The following is a 24804-nucleotide window of genomic DNA, read 5'->3' on the forward strand; positions in this document are numbered from 1 at the left end:
CCGCAGTCAGCCTGTCACTCACTCTCTCGCAGTCAGCCTGTCGCTCTCTCTCTCGCTGTGAGTGTGTCGCGCTCTCTCTCGCTGTGAGCGTGTCGCTGTCTTTCTCTTGCAGTCAGCGTGTCGCTCCCTCTCTCGCAGTCAGCGTGTCGCTCCCTCTCTCGCAGTCAGCCTGTCGCTGTCTCTCTCTTGCAGACAGCGCGTCGCTCCCACTCTCGCCGTCAGCGTGTCGCTGTCTCTCTCTCTCGCAGTCAGCGTATCGCTCCCTCTCTCGCAGTCAGCGTGTCGCTCTCTCTCTCTCTCTCTCGCAGTCAGCGTGTCACTCCCTCTCTCGCAGTCAGCGTGTCGTTCTCTCTCTCGCAGTCAGCGTGTCACTCTCTCTCTCTCTCGCAGTCAGCGTGTCGCTCTCTCTCTCTCTCAGTCAGCGTGTCGCTCTCTCTCTCTCGCAGTCAGCGTGTCGATCTCTCTCTCTCGCAGTCAGCGTGTCACTCTCTCTCTTTCGCAGTCAGCGTGTCGCTCTCTCACTATCAGCATGTCGCTCTCTCTCTCTCTCGCAGTCAGTGCATCATTCCCTCTCTTGCAGCCAGCCTGTCGTTCTCTGTCTCGCAGTCAGCGTGTCGATCTCTCTCGCAGACAGCGTGTCGCTCGCTCTCCGTCAATCAGCCTGCCCTTCTCTCTCTCGCAATCAGCATGTCGCTCCCTCTCTTGCTGTCTCCGTGTAGCTCCCTCTCTCACCGTCAGCGTGTCGCTCTCTCTCGCAGTCAGCGTGTCATTTTCTCTCTCACAATCAGCGTGTCGCTGTCTCTCTCTCTCGCAGTCAGCGGGTCACACCATCTCTAGCATCAGCGTGTCACACCCTCTCGCAATCACTGTGTCGCTCCCTCTCTCGCAGTCAGCGTGTCACACCCTCTCGCAGACAGCCTGTCGCTCCCTCTCTCGCAGTCAGCGTGTCGCTCTCTCACTATCAGCATGTCGCTCTCTCCCTCTCTCGCAGTCAGTGCATCATTCCCTCTCTTGCAGCCAGCCTGTCGTTCTCTGTCTCGCAGTCAGCGTGTCGATCTCTCTCGCAGACAGCGTGTCGCTCGCTCGCCGTTAATCAGCCTGCCCTTCTCGCTCTCGCAATCAGCATGTCACTCCCTCTCTCGCAGTCAGGGTGTCATTTTCTCTCACAATCAGCGTGTCATTTTCTCTCTCGCAGTCAGCGTGTCGCTCCCTCTCTCGCAGTCAGGGTGTCATTTTCTCGCACAATCAGCGTGTCATTTTCTCTCTCGCAGTCAGCGTGTCGATCTCTCTCGCAGACAGCGTGTCGCTCGCTCTCCGTCAATCAGCCTGCCCTTCTCTCTCTCGCAATCAGCATGTCGCTCCCTCTCTTGCTGTCTCCGTGTAGCTCCCTCTCTCACCGTCAGCGTGTCGCTCTCTCTCGCAGTCAGCGTGTCATTTTCTCTCTCACAATCAGCGTGTCGCTGTCTCTCTCTCTCGCAGTCAGCGGGGCACACCCTCTCGCAGTCAGCCTGTCGATCCCTCTCTCGCAGTCAGCGTGTCACTGTCTCTCTCTCGCAGTCAGCCTGTCGCTCTTTCTCTCTCTCGCAGTCAGCGTGTCGCGCTCTCTCTCTCTCGCAGTCAGCGTGTCGCGCTCTCTCTCTCTCGCAGTCAGCGTGTCGCGCTCTCTCTCTCTCGCAGTCAGCGTGTCGCTCCCCGTCTCGCAGTCAGCGTGACGCGCTCTATCTTGCAGTCAGCATGTCGCGCTCTCTCTCGCAGTCAGCGTGTCGCTCCCTGTCTCGCAGTCAGCGTGTCGCTCCCTGTCTCGCAGTCAGCCTGTCGCTCCCTCTCTCTCTCGCAGTCCGCGTGTCGCTCCCTCTCTCGCAGTCAGCGTGTCGCTCTCTCTCTCTCGCAGTCAGCGTGTCGCTCTCTCTCTCTCGCAGTCAGCGTGTCGCTCTCTCTCTCGCAATCAGCGTGTCGCTCTCTCTCTCGCAATCAGCGTGTCGCTCTCTCACTATCAGCATGTCGCTCTCTCTCTCTCGCAGTCAGCGTGTCGCGCTCTCTCTCTCTCGCAGTCAGCCTGTCACTCCCTCTCTCGCAGTCAGCGTGTCGCTCCCTGTCTCGCAGTCAGCGTGTCGCGCTCTCTCTCAGTCAGCGTGTCACTGTCTCTCTCACTCGCAGTCAGCGTGTCGCTCTCTCGCAGCCAGCGTGTCGCTCTCTCGCAGTCAGCGTGTCGCTGTCTCTCTCTCGCAGTCAGCGTGATGCTCTCTCTCTCGCAGTCAGCGTGTCGCTCTCTCTCTCTCTCGCAGTCAGCGCATCACGCTCTCTCTCGCAGTCAGCGTGTCGCTGTCTCTCTCACGCAGTCAGCGTGTCGCTGTCGCTTCTCGCAGACAGCGTGCCACGCTCTCTCTCTTGCAGACACGTGTCACGCTCTCTCTCGCAGTCAGTGTGTCGCTCTCGCAGTCAGCGTGTCGCTGTCTCTCTCCCGCAGTCAGCGTGTCGCTGTCTCTCTCCCGCAGTCAGCGTGTCACTCCCTGTCTCGCAGTCAGCGTGTCGCGCTCTATCTTGCAGTCAGCGTGTCGCTGTCTCTCTCTCGCAGTCAGCGTGTCGCTGTCTCTCTCTCGCAGTCAGCGTGTCGCTGTCTCTCTCTCGCAGTCAGCGTGTCGCTGTCTCTCTCTCGCAGTCAGCGTGTCGCTGTCTCTCTCTCGCAGTCAGCGTGTCGCTGTCTCTCTCTCGCAGTCAGCGTGTCGCTGTCTCTCTCCCGCAGTCAGCGTGTCGCTCCCTGTCTCGCAGTCAGCGTGTGGCTCCCTGTCTCGCAGTCAGCGTGTCGCGCTCTATCTCACAGTCAGCGTGTCGCTGTCTCTCTCTCGCAGTCAGCCTGTCGCTCACTCTCTCGCTGTGAGTGTGTCACTGTCTCTCTCTCGCAGTCAGCGAGTCGCTCCCTCTCTCGCAGTCAGCGTGTCGCTCCCTCTCTCGCAGTCAGCGTGTCGCTCCCTCTCTCGCAGTCAGCGAGTCGCTCCCTCTCTCGCAGTCAGCGTGTCGCGCTCTCTCTCGCTGTGAGTGTGTCGCGCTCTCTCTCGCTGTGACCGTGTCGCTGTCTTTCTCTCGCAGTCAGCGTGTCACTCCCTCTCTCGCAGTCAGCGTGTCGCTCCCTCTCTCGCAGTCAGCGTGTCGCTCCCTCTCTCGCAGACAGCGCGTCGCTCCCACTCTCGCAGTCAGCGTGTCGCGCTCTCTCTCGCAGTCAGCGTGTCGCTCCCTGTCTCGCAGTCAGCGTGACGCGCTCTCTCTCGCAGTCAGCGTGTCGCGCTCTCTCTCGCAGTCAGCGTGTCGCTCCCTCTCTCGCAGTCAGCGTGTCGCTCCCTCTCTCGCAGTCAGCGTGTCGCTCCCTCTCTCGCAGTCAGCGTGTCGCTCCCTCTCTCGCAGTCAGCGTGTCGCTCCCTCTCTCGCAGTCAGCGTGTCGCTCCCTCTCTCGCAGTCAGTGTGTCATTTTCTCTCAAAATCAGCGTGTCGCTGTCTCTCTCTCTCTCTCGCAGTCAGCGCGTCACTGTCTCTCTCGCAGACAGATGTCACGCTCTCTCGCAGTCAGCGTGTCGCTCTCTCTCTCGCTGTGAGTGTGTCGCGCTCTCTCTCGCTGTGACCGTGTCGCTGTCTCTCTCCCGCAGTCAGCGTGTCGCTGTCTCTCTCCCGCAGTCAGCGTGTCGCTGTCTCTCTCTCGCAGTCAGCGTGTCGCTGTCTCTCTCTCGCAGTCAGCGTGTCGCTGTCTCTCTCTCTCGCAGTCAGCGTGTCGCTGTCTCTCTCCCGCAGTCAGCGTGTCGCTGTCTCTCTCTCGCAGTCAGCGTGTCACTCTCTCTCTCGCAGTCAGCGTGTCGCTGTCTCTCTCTCGCAGTCAGCGTGTCGCTGTCTCTCTCTCACAGTCAGCGTGTCGCTGTCTCTCTCCCGCAGTCAGCGTGTCACTCTCTCTCTCGCAGTCAGCGTGTCACTCTCTCTCTCGCAGTCAGCGTGTCACTCTCTCTCTCGCAGTCAGCGTGTCGCTCTCTCTCTCTCTCGCAGTCAGCGTGTCGCTGTCTCTCTCCCGCAGTCAGCCTGTCACTCACTCTCTCGCAGTCAGCCTGTCGCTCTCTCTCTCGCTGTGAGTGTGTCGCGCTCTCTCTCGCTGTGAGCGTGTCGCTGTCTTTCTCTTGCAGTCAGCGTGTCGCTCCCTCTCTCGCAGTCAGCGTGTCGCTCCCTCTCTCGCAGTCAGCCTGTCGCTGTCTCTCTCTTGCAGACAGCGCGTCGCTCCCACTCTCGCCGTCAGCGTGTCGCTGTCTCTCTCTCTCGCAGTCAGCGTATCGCTCCCTCTCTCGCAGTCAGCGTGTCGCTCTCTCTCTCTCTCTCGCAGTCAGCGTGTCACTCCCTCTCTCGCAGTCAGCGTGTCGCTCCCTCTCTCGCAGTCAGCGTGTCGCTCCCTCTCTCGCAGTCAGCGTGTCATTTTCTCTCAAAATCAGCGTGTCGCTGTCTCTCTCTCTCTCTCGCAGTCAGCGCGTCACTGTCTCTCTCGCAGACAGATGTCACGCTCTCTCGCAGTCAGCGTGTCGCTCTCTCTCTCGCTGTGAGTGTGTCGCGCACTCTCTCGCTGTGACCGTGTCGCTGTCTCTCTCCCGCAGTCAGCGTGTCGCTGTCTCTCTCCCGCAGTCAGCGTGTCGCTGTCTCTCTCTCGCAGTCAGCGTGTCGCTGTCTCTCTCTCGCAGTCAGCGTGTCGCTGTCTCTCTCTCGCAGTCAGCGTGTCGCTGTCTCTCTCTCTCGCAGTCAGCGTGTCGCTGTCTCTCTCCCGCAGTCAGCGTGTCGCTGTCTCTCTCTCGCAGTCAGCGTGTCACTCTCTCTCTCGCAGTCAGCGTGTCGCTGTCTCTCTCTCACAGTCAGCGTGTCGCTGTCTCTCTCTCACAGTCAGCGTGTCGCTGTCTCTCTCCCGCAGTCAGCGTGTCACTCTCTCTCTCGCAGTCAGCGTGTCACTCTCTCTCTCGCAGTCAGCGTGTCACTCTCTCTCTCGCAGTCAGCGTGTCGCTCTCTCTCTCTCTCTCGCAGTCAGCGTGTCGCTGTCTCTCTCCCGCAGTCAGCCTGTCACTCACTCTCTCGCAGTCAGCCTGTCGCTCTCTCTCTCGCTGTGAGTGTGTCGCGCTCTCTCTCGCTGTGAGCGTGTCGCTGTCTTTCTCTTGCAGTCAGCGTGTCGCTCCCTCTCTCGCAGTCAGCGTGTCGCTCCCTCTCTCGCAGTCAGCCTGTCGCTGTCTCTCTCTTGCAGACAGCGCGTCGCTCCCACTCTCGCCGTCAGCGTGTCGCTGTCTCTCTCTCTCGCAGTCAGCGTATCGCTCCCTCTCTCGCAGTCAGCGTGTCGCTCTCTCTCTCTCTCTCGCAGTCAGCGTGTCACTCCCTCTCTCGCAGTCAGCGTGTCGTTCTCTCTCTCGCAGTCAGCGTGTCACTCTCTCTCTCTCTCGCAGTCAGCGTGTCGCTCTCTCTCTCTCTCAGTCAGCGTGTCGCTCTCTCTCTCTCGCAGTCAGCGTGTCGATCTCTCTCTCTCGCAGTCAGCGTGTCACTCTCTCTCTCTCGCAGTCAGCGCGTCACTGTCTCTCTCGCAGACAGATGTCACGCTCTCTCGCAGTCAGCGTGTCGCTCTCTCTCTCGCTGTGAGTGTGTCGCGCACTCTCTCGCTGTGACCGTGTCGCTGTCTCTCTCCCGCAGTCAGCGTGTCGCTGTCTCTCTCCCGCAGTCAGCGTGTCGCTGTCTCTCTCTCGCAGTCAGCGTGTCGCTGTCTCTCTCTCGCAGTCAGCGTGTCGCTGTCTCTCTCTCGCAGTCAGCGTGTCGCTGTCTCTCTCTCTCGCAGTCAGCGTGTCGCTGTCTCTCTCCCGCAGTCAGCGTGTCGCTGTCTCTCTCTCGCAGTCAGCGTGTCACTCTCTCTCTCGCAGTCAGCGTGTCGCTGTCTCTCTCTCACAGTCAGCGTGTCGCTGTCTCTCTCTCACAGTCAGCGTGTCGCTGTCTCTCTCCCGCAGTCAGCGTGTCACTCTCTCTCTCGCAGTCAGCGTGTCACTCTCTCTCTCGCAGTCAGCGTGTCACTCTCTCTCTCGCAGTCAGCGTGTCGCTCTCTCTCTCTCTCTCGCAGTCAGCGTGTCGCTGTCTCTCTCCCGCAGTCAGCCTGTCACTCACTCTCTCGCAGTCAGCCTGTCGCTCTCTCTCTCGCTGTGAGTGTGTCGCGCTCTCTCTCGCTGTGAGCGTGTCGCTGTCTTTCTCTTGCAGTCAGCGTGTCGCTCCCTCTCTCGCAGTCAGCGTGTCGCTCCCTCTCTCGCAGTCAGCCTGTCGCTGTCTCTCTCTTGCAGACAGCGCGTCGCTCCCACTCTCGCCGTCAGCGTGTCGCTGTCTCTCTCTCTCGCAGTCAGCGTATCGCTCCCTCTCTCGCAGTCAGCGTGTCGCTCTCTCTCTCTCTCTCGCAGTCAGCGTGTCACTCCCTCTCTCGCAGTCAGCGTGTCGTTCTCTCTCTCGCAGTCAGCGTGTCACTCTCTCTCTCTCTCGCAGTCAGCGTGTCGCTCTCTCTCTCTCTCAGTCAGCGTGTCGCTCTCTCTCTCTCGCAGTCAGCGTGTCGATCTCTCTCTCTCGCAGTCAGCGTGTCACTCTCTCTCTTTCGCAGTCAGCGTGTCGCTCTCTCACTATCAGCATGTCGCTCTCTCTCTCTCTCGCAGTCAGTGCATCATTCCCTCTCTTGCAGCCAGCCTGTCGTTCTCTGTCTCGCAGTCAGCGTGTCGATCTCTCTCGCAGACAGCGTGTCGCTCGCTCTCCGTCAATCAGCCTGCCCTTCTCTCTCTCGCAATCAGCATGTCGCTCCCTCTCTTGCTGTCTCCGTGTAGCTCCCTCTCTCACCGTCAGCGTGTCGCTCTCTCTCGCAGTCAGCGTGTCATTTTCTCTCTCACAATCAGCGTGTCGCTGTCTCTCTCTCTCGCAGTCAGCGGGTCACACCATCTCTAGCATCAGCGTGTCACACCCTCTCGCAATCACTGTGTCGCTCCCTCTCTCGCAGTCAGCGTGTCACACCCTCTCGCAGACAGCCTGTCGCTCCCTCTCTCGCAGTCAGCGTGTCGCTCTCTCACTATCAGCATGTCGCTCTCTCCCTCTCTCGCAGTCAGTGCATCATTCCCTCTCTTGCAGCCAGCCTGTCGTTCTCTGTCTCGCAGTCAGCGTGTCGATCTCTCTCGCAGACAGCGTGTCGCTCGCTCGCCGTTAATCAGCCTGCCCTTCTCTCTCTCGCAATCAGCATGTCACTCCCTCTCTCGCAGTCAGGGTGTCATTTTCTCTCACAATCAGCGTGTCATTTTCTCTCTCGCAGTCAGCGTGTCGCTCCCTCTCTCGCAGTCAGGGTGTCATTTTCTCGCACAATCAGCGTGTCATTTTCTCTCTCGCAATCAGCATGTCGCTCCCTCTCTTGCTGTCTCCGTGTAGCTCCCTCTCTCACCGTCAGCGTGTCGCTCTCTCTCGCAGTCAGCGTGTCATTTTCTCTCTCACAATCAGCGTGTCGCTGTCTCTCTCTCTCGCAGTCAGCGGGGCACACCCTCTCGCAGTCAGCCTGTCGCTCCCTCTCTCGCAGTCAGCGTGTCGCTCTCTCACTATCAGCCTGTCGCTCTCTCTCTCTCTCGCAGTCAGAGCATCATTCCCTCTCTTGCAGCCAGCCTGTCGTTCTCTGTCTCGCAGTCAGCGTGTCGATCTCTCTCGCAGACAGCGTGTCGCTCGCTCGCCGTTAATCAGCCTGCCCTTCTCTCTCTCGCAATCAGCATGTCGCTCCCTCTCTTGCTGTCTCCGTGTAGCTCCCTCTCTCACTGTCAGCCTGTCGTTCTCTGTCTCGCAGTCAGCGTGTCGATCTCTCTCGCAGACAGCGTGTCGCTCGCTCTCCGTCAATCAGCCTGCCCTTCTCTCTCTCGCAATCAGCATGTCGCTCCCTCTCTTGCTGTCTCCGTGTAGCTCCCTCTCTCACCGTCAGCGTGTCGCTCTCTCTCGCAGTCAGCGTGTCATTTTCTCTCTCACAATCAGCGTGTCGCTGTCTCTCTCTCTCGCAGTCAGCGGGTCACACCCTCTCGCAGTCAGCCTGTCGCTCCCTCTCTCGCAGTCAGCGTGTCGCTCTCTCACTATCAGCCTGTCGCTCTCTCTCTCTCTCGCAGTCAGTGCATCATTCCCTCTCTTGCAGCCAGCCTGTCGTTCTCTGTCTCGCAGTCAGCGTGTCGATCTCTCTCGCAGACAGCGTGTCGCTCGCTCGCCGTTAATCAGCCTGCCCTTCTCTCTCTCGCAATCAGCATGTCGCTCCCTCTCTTGCTGTCTCCGTGTAGCTCCCTCTCTCACTGTCAGCGTGTCGATCTCTCTCGCAGTCAGTGTGTCGCTCGCTCTCCGTCAATCAGCCTGCCCTTCTCTCTCTCGCAATCAGCATGTCGCTCCCTCTCTTGCTGTCTCCGTGTAGCTCCCTCTCTCACTGTCAGCGTGTCGCTCTCTCTCGCAGTCAGCGTGTCATTTTCTCTCTCACAATCAGCGTGTTGCTGTCTCTCTCTCTCGCAGTCAGCGGGTCACACCGTCTCTAGCATCAGCGTGTCACACCCTCTCGCAGTCAGCGTGTCGCTCCCTCTCTCGCAGTCAGCCTGTCGCTCCCTCTCTCGCAGTCAGCGTGTCGCTCCCTCTCTCGCAGTCATCCTGTCGCTCCCTCTCTCTCGCAGTCAGCGTGTCGCGCTCTCTCTCACAGTAAGCAAGCGTGTCACGCTCTCGCAGTCAGCGTGTCACTCTCTCTCTCTCTCGCATTCAGCGTGCCGCTTTCTCTCTCTCGCAGGCAGCGTGTCGCTCCATGTCTCGCAGTCAGCGTGTCGCGCTCTCTCTCGCAGTCAGCGTGTCTCTGTCTCTCTCTCGCAGTCAGCCTGTCGCTCTTTCTCTCTCTCGCAGTCAGCGTGTCGTGCTCTCTCTCGCAGTCAGCATGTAGCTGTCTCTCTCGCAGTCAGCATGTCGCTGTCTCTCTCGCAGTCAGCGTGTCACACTCTCTCGCAGTCAGCGTGTCGCGCTCTCTCTCTCTCGCAGTCAGCGTGTCGCGCTCTCTCTCTCTCGCAGTCAGCGTGTCGCGCTCTCTCTCTCTCGCAGTCAGCGTGTCGCGCTCTCTCTCTCTCGCAGTCAGCGTGTCGCGCTCTCTCTCTCTCGCAGTCAGCGTGTCGCGCTCTCTCTCGCAGTCAGCGTGTCGCGCTCTCTCTCGCAGTCAGCGTGTCGCTCCCTGTCTCGCAGTCAGCGTGTTGCGCACTATCTTGCAGTCAGCGTGTCGCGCTCTCTCTCGCAGTCAGCGTGTCACTGTCTCTCTCTCGCAGTCAGCATGTCTCTGTCTCTCTCTCGCAGTCAGCCTGTCGCTCTTTCTCTCTCTCGCAGTCAGCGAGTCGTGCTCTCTCTCGCAGTCAGCCTGTCGCTGTCTCTCTCGCAGTCAGCGTGTCGCGCTCTCTCTCTCTCTCGCAGTCAGCGTGTCGCGCTCTCTCTCTCTCGCAGTCAGCGTGTCGCTCCCTTTCTCGCAGTCAGCGTGACGCGCTCTATCTTGCAGTCAGCATGTCGCGCGCTCTCTCGCAGTCAGCGTGTCGCTCCCTCTCTCGCAGTCAGCGTGTCGCTCTCGCTCTCTCGCAGTCAGCGTGTCGCTCTCTCTCGCAGTCAGCGTGCCGCCCTCTCTCTCGCAGTCAGCGTGCCGCGCTCTCTCTCGCAGTCAGCGTGCCGCGCTCTCTCTCGCAGTCAGCCTGTCGCTCCCTCTCTCTCTCGCAGTCCGCGTGTCGCTCCCTCTCTCGCAGTCAGCGTGTCGCTCTCTCTCTCTCGCAGTCAGCGTGTCGCTCTCTCTCTCGCAATCAGCGTGTCGCTCTCTCTCTCGCAATCAGCGTGTCGCTCTCTCACTATCAGCATGTCGCTCTCTCTCTCTCGCAGTCAGCGTGTCGCGCTCTCTCTCGCAGTCAGCGTGTCACGCTCTCGCAGTCAGCGTGTCACTCTCTCTCTCTCTCTCTCTCGCATTCAGCGTGCCGCATTCTCTCTCTCGCAGGCAGCATGTCGCTCCATGTCTCGCAGTCAGCGTGTCACGCTCTCTCTCGCAGTCAGCCTGTCGCTCTTTCTCTCTCTCACAGTCAGCGTGTCGCTGTCTCTCTCGCAGTCAGCATGTCGCTGTCTCTCTCGCAGTCAGCTTGTCACACTCTCTCGCAGTCAGCGTGTCGCGCTCTCTCTCTCTCGCAGTCAGCGTGTCGCTCCCTCTCTCGCAGTCAGTGTGTCGCTCTCTCGCAGTCAGCGTGTCGCTCCCTGTCTCGCAGTCAGCGTGTCGCTCCCTCTCTCGCACTCAGCGTGTCGCTCTCTCTCTCGCTATCAGACACCGCGCTCTCTCTCTCGCAGCCAGCCTGTCGCTCTCTGTCTCTCTCTCAGTCAGTGTGTCGTTCCCTCTCTCACAGTCAGCGTGTCGCTCCCTCTCTCGCAGTCAGCGTGTCGCTCCCTCTCTCGCAGTCAGGGTGTCATTTTCTCTCACAATCAGCGTGTCATTTTCTCTCTCGCAGTCAGCGTGTCGCTCCCTCTCTCGCAGTCAGCGTGTCGCTCCCTCTCTCGCAGTCAGCGTGTCGCTCCCTCTCTCGCAGTCAGCGTGTCGCTCCCTCTCTCGCAGTCAGCGTGTCGCTCCCTCTCTCGCAGTCAGCGTGTCGCTCCCTCTCTCGCAGTCAGCGTGTCGCTCCCTCTCTCGCAGTCAGCGTGTCGCTCCCTCTCTCGCAGTCAGCGTGTCGCTCCCTCTCTCGCAGTCAGCGTGTCGCTCCCTCTCTCGCAGTCAGCGTGTCGCTCCCTCTCTCGCAGTCAGCGTGTCGCTCTCTCTCTCTCTCGCAGTCAGCGTGTCGCTCTCTCTCTCTCTCGCAGTCAGCGTGTCGCTCCCTCTCTCGCAGTCAGCGTGTCGCTCTCTCTCTCTCGCAGTCAGCGTGTCGCTCCCTGTCTCTCGCAGTCAGCGTGTCACTGTCTCTCTCTCACAGTCAGCCTGTCGCTCTTTCTCTCTCTCGCAGTCAGCGTGTCGCGCTCTCTCTCTCTCGCAGTCAGCGTGTCGCGCTCTCTCTCTCTCGCAGTCAGCGTGTCGCTCCCTGTCTCGCAGTCAGCGTGACGCGCTCTATCTTGCAGTCAGCATGTCGCGCTCTCTCTCGCAGTCAGCGTGTCGCTCCCTGTCTCGCAGTCAGCGTGTCGCTCCCTGTCTCGCAGTCAGCGTGTCGCTCCCTGTCTCGCAGTCAGCGTGTCGCTCCCTGTCTCGCAGTCAGCGTGTCGCTCCCTGTCTCGCAGTCAGCGTGTCGCTCCCTGTCTCGCAGTCAGCGTGTCGCTCCCTGTCTCGCAGTCAGCGTGTCGCTCCCTGTCTCGCAGTCAGCGTGTCGCTCTCTCTCTCGCAATCAGCGTGTCGCGCTCTCTCTCGCAATCAGCGTGTCGCGCTCTCTCTCGCAGTCAGCCTGTCGCTCCCTCTCTCTCTCGCAGTCCGCGTGTCGCTCCCTCTCTCTCTCGCAGTCCGCGTGTCGCTCCCTCTCTCGCAGTCAGCGTGTCGCTCTCCCTCTCTCGCAGTCAGCGTGTCGCTCTCTCTCTCACAGTCAGCGTGTCGCTCTCTCTCTCTCGCAGTCAGCGTGTCGCTCTCTCTCTCTCGCAGTCAGCGTGTCGCTCTCTCTCTCGCAATCAGCGTGTCGCTCTCTCTCTCGCAATCAGCGTGTCGCTCTCTCACTATCAGCATGTCGCTCTCTCTCTCTCGCAGTCAGCGTGTCGCGCTCTCTCTCGCAGTCAGCGTGTCACGCTCTCGCAGTCAGCGTGTCACTCTCTCTCTCTCTCTCTCTCTCGCATTCAGCGTGCCGCTTTCTCTCTCTCGCAGGCAGCATGTCGCTCCATGTCTCGCAGTCAGCGTGTCACGCTCTCTCTCGCAGTCAGCCTGTCGCTCTTTCTCTCTCTCACAGTCAGCGTGTCGTGCTCTCTCTCGCAGTCAGCCTGTCGCTGTCTCTCTCGCAGTCAGCATGTCGCTGTCTCTCTCGCAGTCAGCTTGTCACACTCTCTCGCAGTCAGCGTGTTGCGCTCTCTCTCTCTCGCAGTCAGCGTGTCGCGCTCTCTCTCGCAGTCTTCATGTCTCTGTCTCTCTCGCAGTCAGCGTGTCGCTCCCTGTCTCGCAGTCAGCGTGTCGCTCCCTGTCTCGCAGTCAGCGTGTTGCGCTCTATCTTGCAGTCAGCGTGTCGCACTCTCTCAGTCAGCGTGTCACTGTCTCTCTCTCGCAGTCAGCGTGTCGCGCTCTCTCTCTCTCGCAGTCAGCGTGTCGCGCTCTCTCTCGCAGTCAGCGTGTCGCTCCCTCTCTCGCAGTCAGCGTGTCGCTCCCTCTCTCGCAGTCAGCGTGTCGCTCCCTCTCTCGCAGTCAGCGTGTCGCTCCCTCTCTCGCAGTCAGCGTGTCGCTCTTGCTCTCTCGCAGTCAGCGTGTCGCTCTCTCTCGCAGTCAGCGTGCCGCGCTCTCTCTCGCAGTCAGCCTGTCGCTCCCTCTCTCGCAGTCATCCTGCCGCTCTCTCTCGCAGTCAGCTTGTCGCTCTCTCTCGCAGTCAGCTTGTCGCTCTCTCTCTCTCTCTCTCGCAGTCCGCGTGTCGCTCCCTCTCTCGCAGTCATCCTGCCGCTCTCTCTCGCAGTCAGCTTGTCGCTCTCTCTCGCAGTCAGCTTGTCGCTCTCTCTCTCTCTCTCTCGCAGTCCGCGTGTCGCTCCCTCTCTCGCAGTCAGCGTGTCGCTCTCTCTCTTTCACAGTCAGCGTGTCGCTCTCTCTCTTTCACAGTCAGCGTGTCGCTCTCTCTCTTTCACAGTCAGCGAGTCGCTCTCTCTCTTTCACAGTCAGCGAGTCGCTCTCTCTCTCGCGGTCAGCGTGTCGCGCTCTCTCTCGCGGTCAGCGTGTCGCGCTCTCTCTCGCGGTCAGCGTGTCGCGCTCTCTCTCTCTCGCAGTCAGCGTGTCGCGCTCTCTCTCTCTCGCAGTCAGCGTGTCGCGCTCTCTCTCTCTCGCAGTCAGCCTGTCGCTCCCTCTCTCGCAGTCAGCGTGTCGCTCCCTGTCTCGCAGTCAGCGTGTCGCGCTCTCTCTCAGTCAGCGTGTCACTGTCTCTCTCTCTCGCAGTCAGCGTGTCGCTCTCTCGCAGTCAGCGTGTCGCTGTCTCTCTCTCGCAGTCAGCGTGTCACTGTCTCTCTCTCGCAGTCAGCGTGATGCTCTCTCTCTCGCAGTCAGCGTGTCGCTCTCTCTCTCTCTCGCAGTCAGCGCATCACGCTCTCTCTCACAGTCAGCGTGTCGCTGTCTCTCTCACGCAGTCAGCGTGTCGCTGTCGCTTCTCGCAGACAGCGTGCCACGCTCTCTCTCTTGCAGACACGTGTCACGCTCTCTCTCGCAGTCAGTGTGTCGCTCTCGCAGTCAGCGTGTCGCTGTCTCTCTCCCGCAGTCAGCGTGTCGCTGTCTCTCTCCCGCAGTCAGCGTGTCACTCCCTGTCTCGCAGTCAGCGTGTCGCGCTCTATCTTGCAGTCAGCGTGTCGCACTCTCTCTCGCAGTCAGCGTGTCGCTGTCTCTCTCTCGCAGTCAGCGTGTCGCTGTCTCTCTCTCGCAGTCAGCGTGTCGCTGTCTCTCTCTCGCAGTCAGCGTGTCGCTGTCTCTCTCTCGCAGTCAGCGTGTCCCTGTCTCTCTCTCGCAGTCAGCGTGTCACTGTCTCTCTCCCGCAGTCAGCGTGTGGCTCCCTGTCTCGCAGTCAGCGTGTGGCTCCCTGTCTCGCAGTCAGCGTGTCGCGCTCTATCTCACAGTCAGCGTGTCGCTGTCTCTCTCTCGCAGTCAGCCTGTCGCTCACTCTCTCGCTGTGAGTGTGTCACTGTCTCTCTCTCGCAGTCAGCGAGTCGCTCCCTCTCTCGCAGTCAGCGAGTCGCTCCCTCTCTCGCAGTCAGCGTGTCGCTCCCTCTCTCGCAGTCAGCGTGTCGCTCCCTCTCTCGCAGTCAGCGAGTCGCTCCCTCTCTCGCAGTCAGCGAGTCGCTCCCTCTCTCGCAGTCAGCGTGTCGCGCTCTCTCTCGCTGTGAGTGTGTCGCGCTCTCTCTCGCTGTGACCGTGTCGCTGTCTTTCTCTCGCAGTCAGCGTGTCACTCCCTCTCTCGCAGTCAGCGTGTCGCTCCCTCTCTCGCAGTCAGCGTGTCGCTCCCTCTCTCGCAGACAGCGCGTCGCTCCCACTCTCGCAGTCAGCGTGTCGCGCTCTCTCTCGCAGTCAGCGTGTCGCTCCCTGTCTCGCAGTCAGCGTGTTGCGCTCTATCTTGCAGTCAGCGTGTCGCGCTCTCTCTCGCAGTCAGCGTGTCACTGTCTCTCTCTCGCAGTCAGCATGTCTCTGTCTCTCTCTCGCAGTCAGCCTGTCACTCTTTCTCTCTCTCGCAGTCAGCGTGTCGTGCTCTCTCTCGCAGTCAGCCTGTCGCTGTCTCTCTCGCAGTCAGCGTGTCGCGCTCTCTCTCTCTCGCAGTCAGCGTGTCGCGCTCTCTCTCGCAGTCAGCGTGTCGCTCCCTGTCTCGCAGTCAGCGTGATGCGCTCTCTCTCGCAGTCAGCGTGTCGCGCTCTCTCTCGCAGTCAGCGTGTCGCTCCCTCTCTCGCAGTCAGCGTGTCGCTCCCTCTCTCGCAGTCAGCGTGTCGCTCCCTCTCTCGCAGTCAGCGTGTCATTTTCTCTCAAAATCAGCGTGTCGCTGTCTCTCTCTCTCTCTCGCAGTCAGCGCGTCACTGTCTCTCTCGCAGACAGATGTCACGCTCTCTCGCAGTCAGCGTGTCGCTCTCTCTCTCGCTGTGAGTGTGTCGCGCACTCTCTCGCTGTGAGTGTGTCGCGCTCTCTCTCGCTGTGACCGTGTCGCTGTCTCTCTCCCGCAGTCAGCGTGTCGCTGTCTCTCTCCCGCAGTCAGCGTGTCGCTGTCTCTCTCCCGCAGTCAGCGTGTCGCTGTCTCTCTCCCGCAGTCAGCGTGTCGCTGTCTCTCTCCCGCAGTCAGCGTGTCGCTGTCTCTCTCCCGCAGTCAGCGTGTCGCTGTCTCTCTCCCGCAGTCAGCGTGTCGCTGTCTCTCTCCCGCAGTCAGCGTGTCGCTGTCTCTCTCCCGCAGTCAGCGTGTCGCTGTCTCTCTCCCGCAGTCAGCGTGTCGCTGTCTCTCTCCCGCAGTCAGCGTGTCGCTGTCTCTCTCCCGCAGTCAGCGTGTCGCTGTCTCTCTCCCGCAGTCAGCGTGTCGCTGTCTCTCTCCCGCAGTCAGCGTGTCGCTGTCTCTCTCCCGCAGTCAGCGTGTCGCTGTCTCTCTCCCGCAGTCAGCGTGTCGCTGTCTCTCTCTCGCAGTCAGCGTGTCGCTGTCTCTCTCTCGCAGTCAGCGTGTCGCTGTCTCTCTCCCGCAGTCAGCGTGTCGCTGTCTCTCTCTCGCAGTCAGCGTGTCGCTGTCTCTCTCTCTCGCAGTCAGCGTGTCGCTGTCTCTCTCCCGCAGTCAGCGTGTCGCTGTCTCTCTCTCGCAGTCAGCGTGTCGCTGTCTCTCTCTCGCAGTCAGCGTGTCACTCTCTCTCTCGCAGTCAGCGTGTCGCTGTCTCTCTCTCGCAGTCAGCGTGTCGCGCTCTCTCTCGCAGTCAGCGTGTCGCTGTCTCTCTCCCGCAGTCAGCGTGTCGCTGTCTCTCTCTCGCAGTCAGCGTGTCACTCTCTCTCTCGCAGTCAGCGTGTCACTCTCTCTCCCGCAGTCAGCCTGTCGCTCACTCTCTCGCAGTCAGCCTGTCGCTCACTCTCTCGCTGTGAGTGTGTCGCGCTCTCTCTCGCTGTGAGCGTGTCACTCTCTCTCTCGCAGTCAGCGTGTCGCTCTCTCTCTCGCAGTCAGCGTGTCGCTCTCTCTCTCTCTCGCAGTCAGCGTGTCGCTGTCTCTCTCCCGCAGTCAGCCTGTCGCTCACTCTCTCGCAGTCAGCCTGTCGCTCTCTCTCTCGCTGTGAGTGTGTCGCGCTCTCTCTCGCTGTGAGCGTGTCGCTGTCTTTCTCTTGCAGTCAGCGTGTCGCTCCCTCTCTCGCAGTCAGCGTGTCGCTCCCTCTCTCGCAGTCAGCCTGTCGCTGTCTCTCTCTTACAGACAGCGCGTCGCTCCCACTCTCGCAGTCAGTGTGTCGCTCTCTCTCTCTCTCGCAGTCAGCGTGTCACTCCCTCTCTCGCAGTCAGCGTGTCGTTCTCTCTCTCGCAGTCAGCTTCTCACTCTCTCTCTCTCTCGCAGTCAGCGTGTCGCTCTCTCTCTCGCAGTCAGCGTGTCGCTCTCTCTCTCTCGCAGTCAGCGTGTCGCTCTCTCTCTCTCGCAGTCAGCGTGTCGATCTCTCTCTTTCGCAGTCAGCGTGTCACTCTCTCTCTTTCGCAGTCAGCGTGTCGCTCTCTCACTATCAGCATGTCGCTCTCTCTCTCTCTCGCACTCAGTGCATCATTCCCTCTCTTGCAGCCAGCCTGTCGTTCTCTGTCTCGCAGTCAGCGTGTCGATCTCTCTCGCAGACAGCGTGTCGCTCGCTCTCCGTCAATCAGCCTGCCCTTCTCTCTCTCGCAATCAGCATGTCGCTCCCTCTCTTGCTGTCTCCGTGTAGCTCCCTCTCTCACCGTCAGCGTGTCGCTCTCTCTCGCAGTCAGCGTGTCATTTTCTCTCTCACAATCAGCGTGTCGCTGTCTCTCTCTCTCGCAGTCAGCGGGTCACACCATCTCTAGCATCAGCGTGTCACACCCTCTCGCAATCACTGTGTCGCTCCCTCTCTCGCAGTCAGCGTGTCACACCCTCTCGCAGACAGCCTGTCGCTCCCTCTCTCGCAGTCAGCGTGTCGCTCTCTCACTATCAGCATGTCGCTCTCTCTCTCTCTCGCAGTCAGTGCATCATTCCCTCTCTTGCAGCCAGCCTGTCGTTCTCTGTCTCGCAGTCAGCGTGTCGATCTCTCTCGCAGACAGCGTGTCGCTCGCTCGCCGTTAATCAGCCTGCCCTTCTCTCTCTCGCAATCAGCATGTCACTCCCTCTCTCGCAGTCAGCGTGTCGCTCCCTCTCTCGCAGTCAGGGTGTCATTTTCTCTCACAATCAGTGTGTCATTTTCTCTCTTGCAGTCAGCGTGTCGCTCCCTCTCTCGCAGTCAGGGTGTCATTTTCTCTCACAATCAGCGTGTCATTTTCTCTCTCGCAGTCAGCGTGTCGCTCCCTCTCTCGCAGTCAGCGTGTCGCTCCCTCTCTCGCAGTCAGCGTGTCGCTCTCTCTCTCTCTCGCAGTCAGCGTGTCGCTCCCTCTCTCGCAGTCAGCGTGTCGCTCTCTCTCTCTCGCAGTCAGCGTGTCGCTCCCTCTCTCGCAGTCAGCGTGTCGCTCCCTCTCTCGCAGTCAGCGTGTCGCTCTCTCTCTTTCGCAGTCAGCGTGTCGCTCTCTCACTATCAGCATGTCGCTCTCTCTCTCTCTCTCGCACTCAGTGCATCATTCCCTCTCTTGCAGCCAGCCTGTCGTTCTCTGTCTCGCAGTCAGCGTGTCGATCTCTCTCGCAGACAGCGTGTCGCTCGCTCGCCGTCAATCAGCCTGCCCTTCTCTCTCTCGCAATCAGCATGTCGCTCCCTCTCTTGCTGTCTCCGTGTAGCTCCCTCTCTCACCGTCAGCGTGTTGCTCTCTCTCGCAGTCAGCGTGTCATTTTCTCTCTCACAATCAGCGTGTCGCTGTCTCTCTCTCTCGCAGACAGCGGGTCACACCATCTCTAGCATCAGCGTGTCACACCCTCTCGCAGTCAGTGTGTCGCTCCCTCTCTCGCAGTCAGCGTGTCACACCCTCTCGCAGTCAGCGTGTCGCTCCCTCTCTCGCAGTCAGCGTGTCGCTCCCTCACTCGCAGTCAGCCTGTCGCTCCCTCACTCGCAGTCAGCCTGTCGCTCCCTCTCTCGCAGTCAGCCTGTCGCTCCCTCTCTCTCGCAGTCATCCTGTCGCTCCCTCTCTCTCGCAGTCAGCGTGTCGCGCTCTCTCTCGCAGTAAGCAAGCGTGTCACGCTCTCGCAGTCAGCGTGTCACTCTCTCTCTCTCTCGCATTCAGCGTGCCGCTTTCTCTCTCTCGCAGGCAGCGTGTCGCTCCATGTCTCGCAGTCAGCGTGTCGCGCTCTCTCTCGCAGTCAGCGTGTCTCTGTCTCTCTCTCGCAGTCAGCCTGTCGCTCTTTCTCTCTCTCGCAGTCAGCGTGTCGCGCTCTCTCTCGCAGTCAGCCTGTCGCTGTCTCTCTCGCAGTCAGCCTGTCGCTGTCTCTCTCGCAGTCAGCCTGTCGCTGTCTCTCTCGCAGTCAGCGTGTCGCGCTGTCTCTCTCGCAGTCAGCGTGTCGCGCTGTCTCTCTCGCAGTCAGCGTGTCGCGCTGTCTCTCTCGCAGTCAGCGTGTCGCGCTCTCTCTCTCGCAGTCAGCGTGTCGCGCTCTCTCGCAGTCAGTGTGTCGCGCTCTCTCGCAGTCAGCGTGTCGCGCTCTCTCTCTCGCAGTCAGCGTGTCGCTGTCTCTCTCTCGCACTCAGTGTGTCGCGCTCTCTCTCTCGCACTCAGTGTGTCGCGCTCTCTCTCGCACTCAGCCTGTCGCTGTCACTCGCACTCAGCATGTCGCACTCTCTCTCGCACTCAGCATGTCGCACTCTCTCTCGCAGTCAGCGTGTCGCGCTCTCTCTCTCGCAGTCAGCGTGTCACGCTCTCTCTCTCGCAGTCAGCGTGTCATGCTCTCTCTCTCGCAGTCAGCGTGTTGCTGTCTCTCTCTCACAGTCTGCGTGTCACCCTCTCTCTTGCCATCAGTTTGTTGCTCTCTCTCACAGTCAGTGTGTCACCGTCTCTCTCACCGTCACCGTGTCACTCTCTCTCTCGCAGGCAATATGTTGTTTATTTCTCTTTCATTGCCACCGTTTCACTGTGTGATTCTGGAGTCATCTCTCTCTCTGCCTCTGTCTCTCTGTGCTCCTTCTTCCTGCAGCCATGCCCGTTTGCTGGAGGGTTTGTCTGTGTGTGTGTGTGTGTGTGTGTGTGTGTGCGTGTGTCTGTGCGTGTGTCTGTGCGTGTGCGTCTGTGTGTGTCTCTCTGCCTGAGTGCTTTGGAGTTTGGGGTTATTTTGGAGGGGATGGAGTTCGGGGGTTGAGGAAATGGGCTGGCAGTGGGAGCACGTTCCTGGAACGTGAATCCTCCCATTTCTGGTTGCAAATGAAACAGCGTTTCATCTGCGCTGTGAACAACCAGACCTTTGTTTTGATCACGGGGTTGTCTCAGTTTGTTCATTGGAAACTTTCCGTTTTGTTTTCACACATGAAAAGCCCAGCCGAGGTTTTAAACTACCACCCGGAAATATCCTCACTCTCACACCCTCTCCCGACAAAATAAAAATCACAATGTTGTTGAGGGAAGCCCGGGGTTGGGGGAGGGGGAACGTTCCAGGCGGAAATCTCTGTTCCTCCCCCCAACCCCAGAGCCTGCTGAATACAAACTTTTTTACCCTCACCCGTGAGTCAAGAGTTTGTTTCGATGCAGGAACTTTGCACTGTTGTTGACTATCAATCTTGGTTTTAACCTGGAGCTTTTAAACTCGAGGCATGCCATGGAGGAGTGCATGTTGAGATTCCACTCGCTCTCAGCCCAAGAGACGGAAAATAAACCATTAGAAGTCCAGAACACACACACACACACAAAAAAAACTTCATAAACCCAGCAGTAATTATATAAAAAAATACGGCTTTGGCGGGGGGGCGGGGGTAGGGGGGAGTGAATTTGTCTAAACTTTCAATCTCAATCTTAAAAAATTTTCTACTACCTTTTCTGCGCCCAAACTCACCAGTAAGAAAAAAAACTGCTCAATCAGAACTCGTCTGGAAGTGGCGAGGTCTGCTTTGAAATCAGAAAAGCAAACACAAAGACTTTGAGGAAGAAAATAGAACTTTTCTCCTCCAATCCTAAAGCTAATTTCAGACTTTTCCAGCTGACACCCACTACCTACACACTCAGCAACGCACCCCCCCGAAACACTTCCCAAAATAAAACCTCTCAGAAAATTAATTGAAGGATTGAATTATCTGTAGGTTGGTGTTACACACTTGTAGACAGGTTGCCCAATTTTTAATTTCTTTCAAACACGCAGAGAAAAGAGAAAAGACCCCCCCCCACCAACACTTACACATCTCCCTACTTCTCCATTGATCCCTCCCACTTTCTCCAAACTCAAAGCATTCCCACCCCCCACCCCACCTTCCACAAACACACACAGGAAAGGAAAACTTTTCAGTAAACTTTACAGCTCAGACAGAGATCCACTTTTTTTTTAAAAATGCAGCATTTTTGTCCTCTCTCTGTGTCTCCCCCCCACCGCTTCCCTCCCTCACGGAAAAACCAAGTTTCCAATCTCAGCACGAATTGTGCACCCAACCCCCAACACATTTCATCTTCCCTCCCTCCCTCCGGATCAACTTGCGGTGAAACTTGAGAGCTGTTCGAACAAATTTGGAGACGTAAATTAAATCGACTAGAGATTATATATATATGTGTGTGTGTGTGTGTGTGTTTCTCTCTTTTCAAACGATACCAAGCAAATAAATCCGCTCACCCCTTAACTTTAAAGGTGAGGTGGATGTTTTGTGTAATTTTTTAAAAATCTGGAACTGCTTTCTGTTTGCACAGTGAGAGAGCCGAACAGGACCGAGTCAACAAGTCGAGCACATTAGAGATTCGCACAATTTTAAAAAAGTCTGACCTGATTCTGGCGGAGTTTTCATCCCTCTCTCTCTCTCGCTGCTGTTTGGTTTCTCCTCTTTCTGTCTTGCTCCAAGATCGTGATCAAATCTGGGGTGAACTCCTGAGACACGCTGGGGAGTGCATGTTCTTCTTCGTCCCCGTAATCCCGAAGTGCGAGTTGTATGAGAATCTCTCTCTCTCTCTCTCTCTGTCTCTCCTCCTCCTCCTCCTCCTCTCTCTGTAACACGTTGAATTATTTGTCTCTAACCCTGCACAGTCCGCCCACGGCCCCTGCGTTTTTTACAATGACGTGAGTACAGCGGGAAGATGTTGAAGGGAAAGGGCACGTCGACATGGTGACAACAGCAGGCACGGCCCTGCGGAGAGCCACGCCGGCTCCAGCCGCTCCCTCTGCCCGCCGATCAGGCACCCAGGGTCGGCCTGCAGCCCTCACACCCAGCCGGGGGCGGCCAGCCGCCTGCAGCCCGCCGGGGGAGAGGCACGGCGGCTCGCACTCACTTCCTCACTGTCCCTCACACTCTCTCTCACACACACACACACACACACACTCACTCACTCACACACACACACACACACTCTCACTCACTCACACACTTACTGTCCCCCACACACTCTCTCTCTCACACACACACTCTCACCCTCACACACACACTCACTCATTCTCACACTCACTCTCCCTCATTCACACACTCACTTACACTCACGGTCACTCACTCACTTTCTCTCACACACTCACTCATGCACTCCCTCACTCACACACACACTCTTCTCACTCACTCAGTCTCTCACACACACGCTCACTTACACTCAATCACGCACACTCACTCTCACACCCACTCAGTCACTCTCACTCGTACTCACTCTCCCTCACACTCACTCTCACACACTCTCACTCACACACACCCTTTCACCATCTCACTCACACTCACCCTCACTCACATTCACTCTCCCTCACCCTTACTCTCACACTCTCTCTCACTCACACACACCCACTCACAATCACTCTCACTCGCTCACTCTCACACACACTCACTGTCACTCTGACAGACACCCACTCTTACACTCACTCACTCACAATTACTCTCACACACACTCCCACTCTCACACACTCACTCCCACGCTCACACACTATCACACACACTATCAAATACTCACACACACACACTCTCAATCACTCTTACTCACTCACTCACTCACACCCTCACTCTCAGTCACACACACTCACTGTCACTCTCACAGACATTCACTCTCACACACACACTCACTCTTACACTTACTCTCACACACTCACTCTCTCACACCCACTTACAATCATTCTCCCTCACACACACTCACTCACTCATACTCACTCACACACTCACCTACATTCTCTCTCACACACACTCAATCTCACACTCACACATTCTCACTCACACTCAGTCACTCTCCCTTGCACTCACACACACTCACTCTCTCACACACTCACTCACACTCACAGTTACTTTCACACACTCACTCTCACTCAGTCTCACTCACACCCACCCACACACAATCACTCTCACACACTGACACACTCACTCACACTCTCTCACTCACACACATTCACTCACACACTCACTCACTCACACTCACTCACACACTCTCACTCACCCTCACTCACACCCAGACACAATCACTCTTGCTCACACTGACTCTCACACTCACTCACACTCTCTCACTCTCACTCACCCTCACTCACACCCACACACAATCACTCTTGCTCACACTGACTCTCTCACTCACACACTCTCTCACTCTCTCACTCGCACACACTCACACTCAGTCTGACACACTCACTCACACTCTCACATGCAATCTCACACTCACTGTCACTCACATGCAGTAACTCTCTCTCACTCTCACTCTCCTCACACTCACTCTCTCACACACTCACTCACACTGTCCCACTTACTTTCACACACACTCTCACACACTCTCACTCACACACACCCACACAGAATCTCTCTCACACACCCTCACTCACACTCTCACACACACACTCACACTCTCACACTCACTCTCACACACTCACTCACTCATTCTCAGCCACTCTCCCTCACATGCACTCACTCACACTCACACTTACTTTCACACACTTACACTCACTCTCACACTCAATCTCACACTCGGTCTCACACTCGTCCTCGCTCACCCACACACAATCACTCTCACTCACTCACACTCTCACACACACTCTCACTCACACACTCTCACTCACACATGCTCACTCTCTCACACACTCACTCACACACACACACTCACACTCTCACACTCAGTCTCACACACTCACTCACACACTCTCACTCTCACACTCACATTCCTCTCACTCATACTCAGCCACTCTCCCTCATTCTCACTCTCACACACACTCACTCACACTGACATTTACTTTCACACAGTCACTCTCACACACACTCACTCACTCTCACACTTACTCTCACACTCACTTTCACTCGCACGCTCTCTCACACTTACAGTCATGGAGTCTCTCACTCACACTCAGTCACTCTCCCTCACTCAGTCACTCTCCCTCATTCTCACTCCCTCTCTCTCTCCCTCACTCTCGCTCTTACACTCTCTCACTCACACACACTCATTCACACTCACTCTCACACATTCTCTCACTCATACTCAGCCACTCTCCCTCACTCTCTCACACACTCATTCTCACACTCACTTTCACTCACACTCATGCACTTTCACTCTCCCTCACTCTCGCTCTCACACTCTCACTCACTCTCACACTCTCACTCACTCTCACACACGCACTCACTCTCCCGAACACATGCTCTCACTCTCTCACACTCGCACTCTCACACTCACACACCCAGCCACAATCACTCTCACTCAGTCACACTCACTCAGTCACACACTCTCAGTCACATTCTCTCAGTCTCACTCTCTCACACTCTCTCACTCACACTCTCTCACTCACACTCTCATACTCTCTCTCCTACTTTCTCTCACTCTCACACACTCTCACTCTGACTCACTCACATTCACTCTCAAACATTCCCTCACTCTCACACACTCTCACTCTCTCACTCTCGCACCCTCACTCTGTCACTCACCCTCACTCTTACTCACCCTTACTCACACTCACTCTCACTCTCACACTCACTTACTCACACTCAGTTTCTCTCACTCACCCTCACTATCACTCACTCACTCTCACAATCACTCACACACTCTCTCACACACAATCACTCTCACTCACACTCACTCACCCTCACACTCACTAACACACACACTCACTCTCTCTCACTCACATCACTCATACACACACTCACTCACACTCTCTCACTCGCACTCATTCACACACACTCACTCACTCACTCACATTCACTCACGCACTCACTCACACTCTCACTCTTTCACACACTCACTCACACACTCACTCTCACTCTTTCACTCTCACTCTTTCTCTCTCACTCTCACTCTCTCTCACTCACTGTCTCACTCACTGTCTCACTTACTGCATCACTCTGTCTCACTCTCTCTCATGCTCACTCTGTCTCACTCACTCACACTCTCACACTCACTTCACTCACTCACACACACATGCATTCACACTCACTGACTCACTCACACTCACACTCACCTATTTACACTCACACACTCTCACTTACTCACTCTCACACACACACACACTCTCTCATACACCCACGCTTTCTGACTCACTCACACTCACTCACTCTCACACTCTCTCACTCTCACTCACTCAGTCTCACACTCACGCTCTCACAGACTCTCACACTACTTACATTCACACTGACATACACTCACACTCCCACATTGACTGACACACTCACACTCACACTGACTCTCTCACACATACTGACGCACTGTAACACTCTCTGGCACTCACACATACCCTGGTTCTCTCTCTCACACACACACACACACACACCCTCATGCATTCACTCTCTCACACACACTCACAGACTGTCTCACATTCACTGACACACACATAGTCACTGACTCTCACTCAGTTTAATTACTGCCCCGCGACACTCAATGATTAATGGAGACCTTAAGGCCATAAGAGCTAGGAACAGGAGTAGGCCATTTAGCCCATCAAGCAGGTTCTGCCATTCAATTGGGTC

General features: G+C 57.6%; 1 protein-coding gene across 2 annotated transcripts in view; it reads right to left on the reverse strand.

The window, feature by feature from the left end:
* Positions 1–21061, reverse strand: part of LOC125448502 (ETS domain-containing transcription factor ERF-like) — a 257359-nt gene extending 236298 nt beyond the window's left edge. Inside the window, exon 1 of one of the 2 annotated variants that reach the window (XM_059641239.1) lies at positions 20679–21061. Coding sequence is in view for 1 of the 2 variants with exons in the window: in XM_048523839.2 (XP_048379796.1) it covers positions 20679–20700 (22 nt within the window). In the remaining variant the exon portion in view is untranslated. The remainder of the gene's footprint in view (positions 1–20678) is intronic. The other variant, XM_048523839.2, reaches the window with a different exon arrangement.
* Positions 21062–24804: the final 3743 nt, after the last annotated feature.

The sequence above is a fragment of the Stegostoma tigrinum genome, chromosome 41, assembly GCF_030684315.1.
Source record: "Stegostoma tigrinum isolate sSteTig4 chromosome 41, sSteTig4.hap1, whole genome shotgun sequence".
In the NCBI taxonomy this organism is placed as follows: domain Eukaryota; kingdom Metazoa; phylum Chordata; class Chondrichthyes; order Orectolobiformes; family Stegostomatidae; genus Stegostoma; species Stegostoma tigrinum.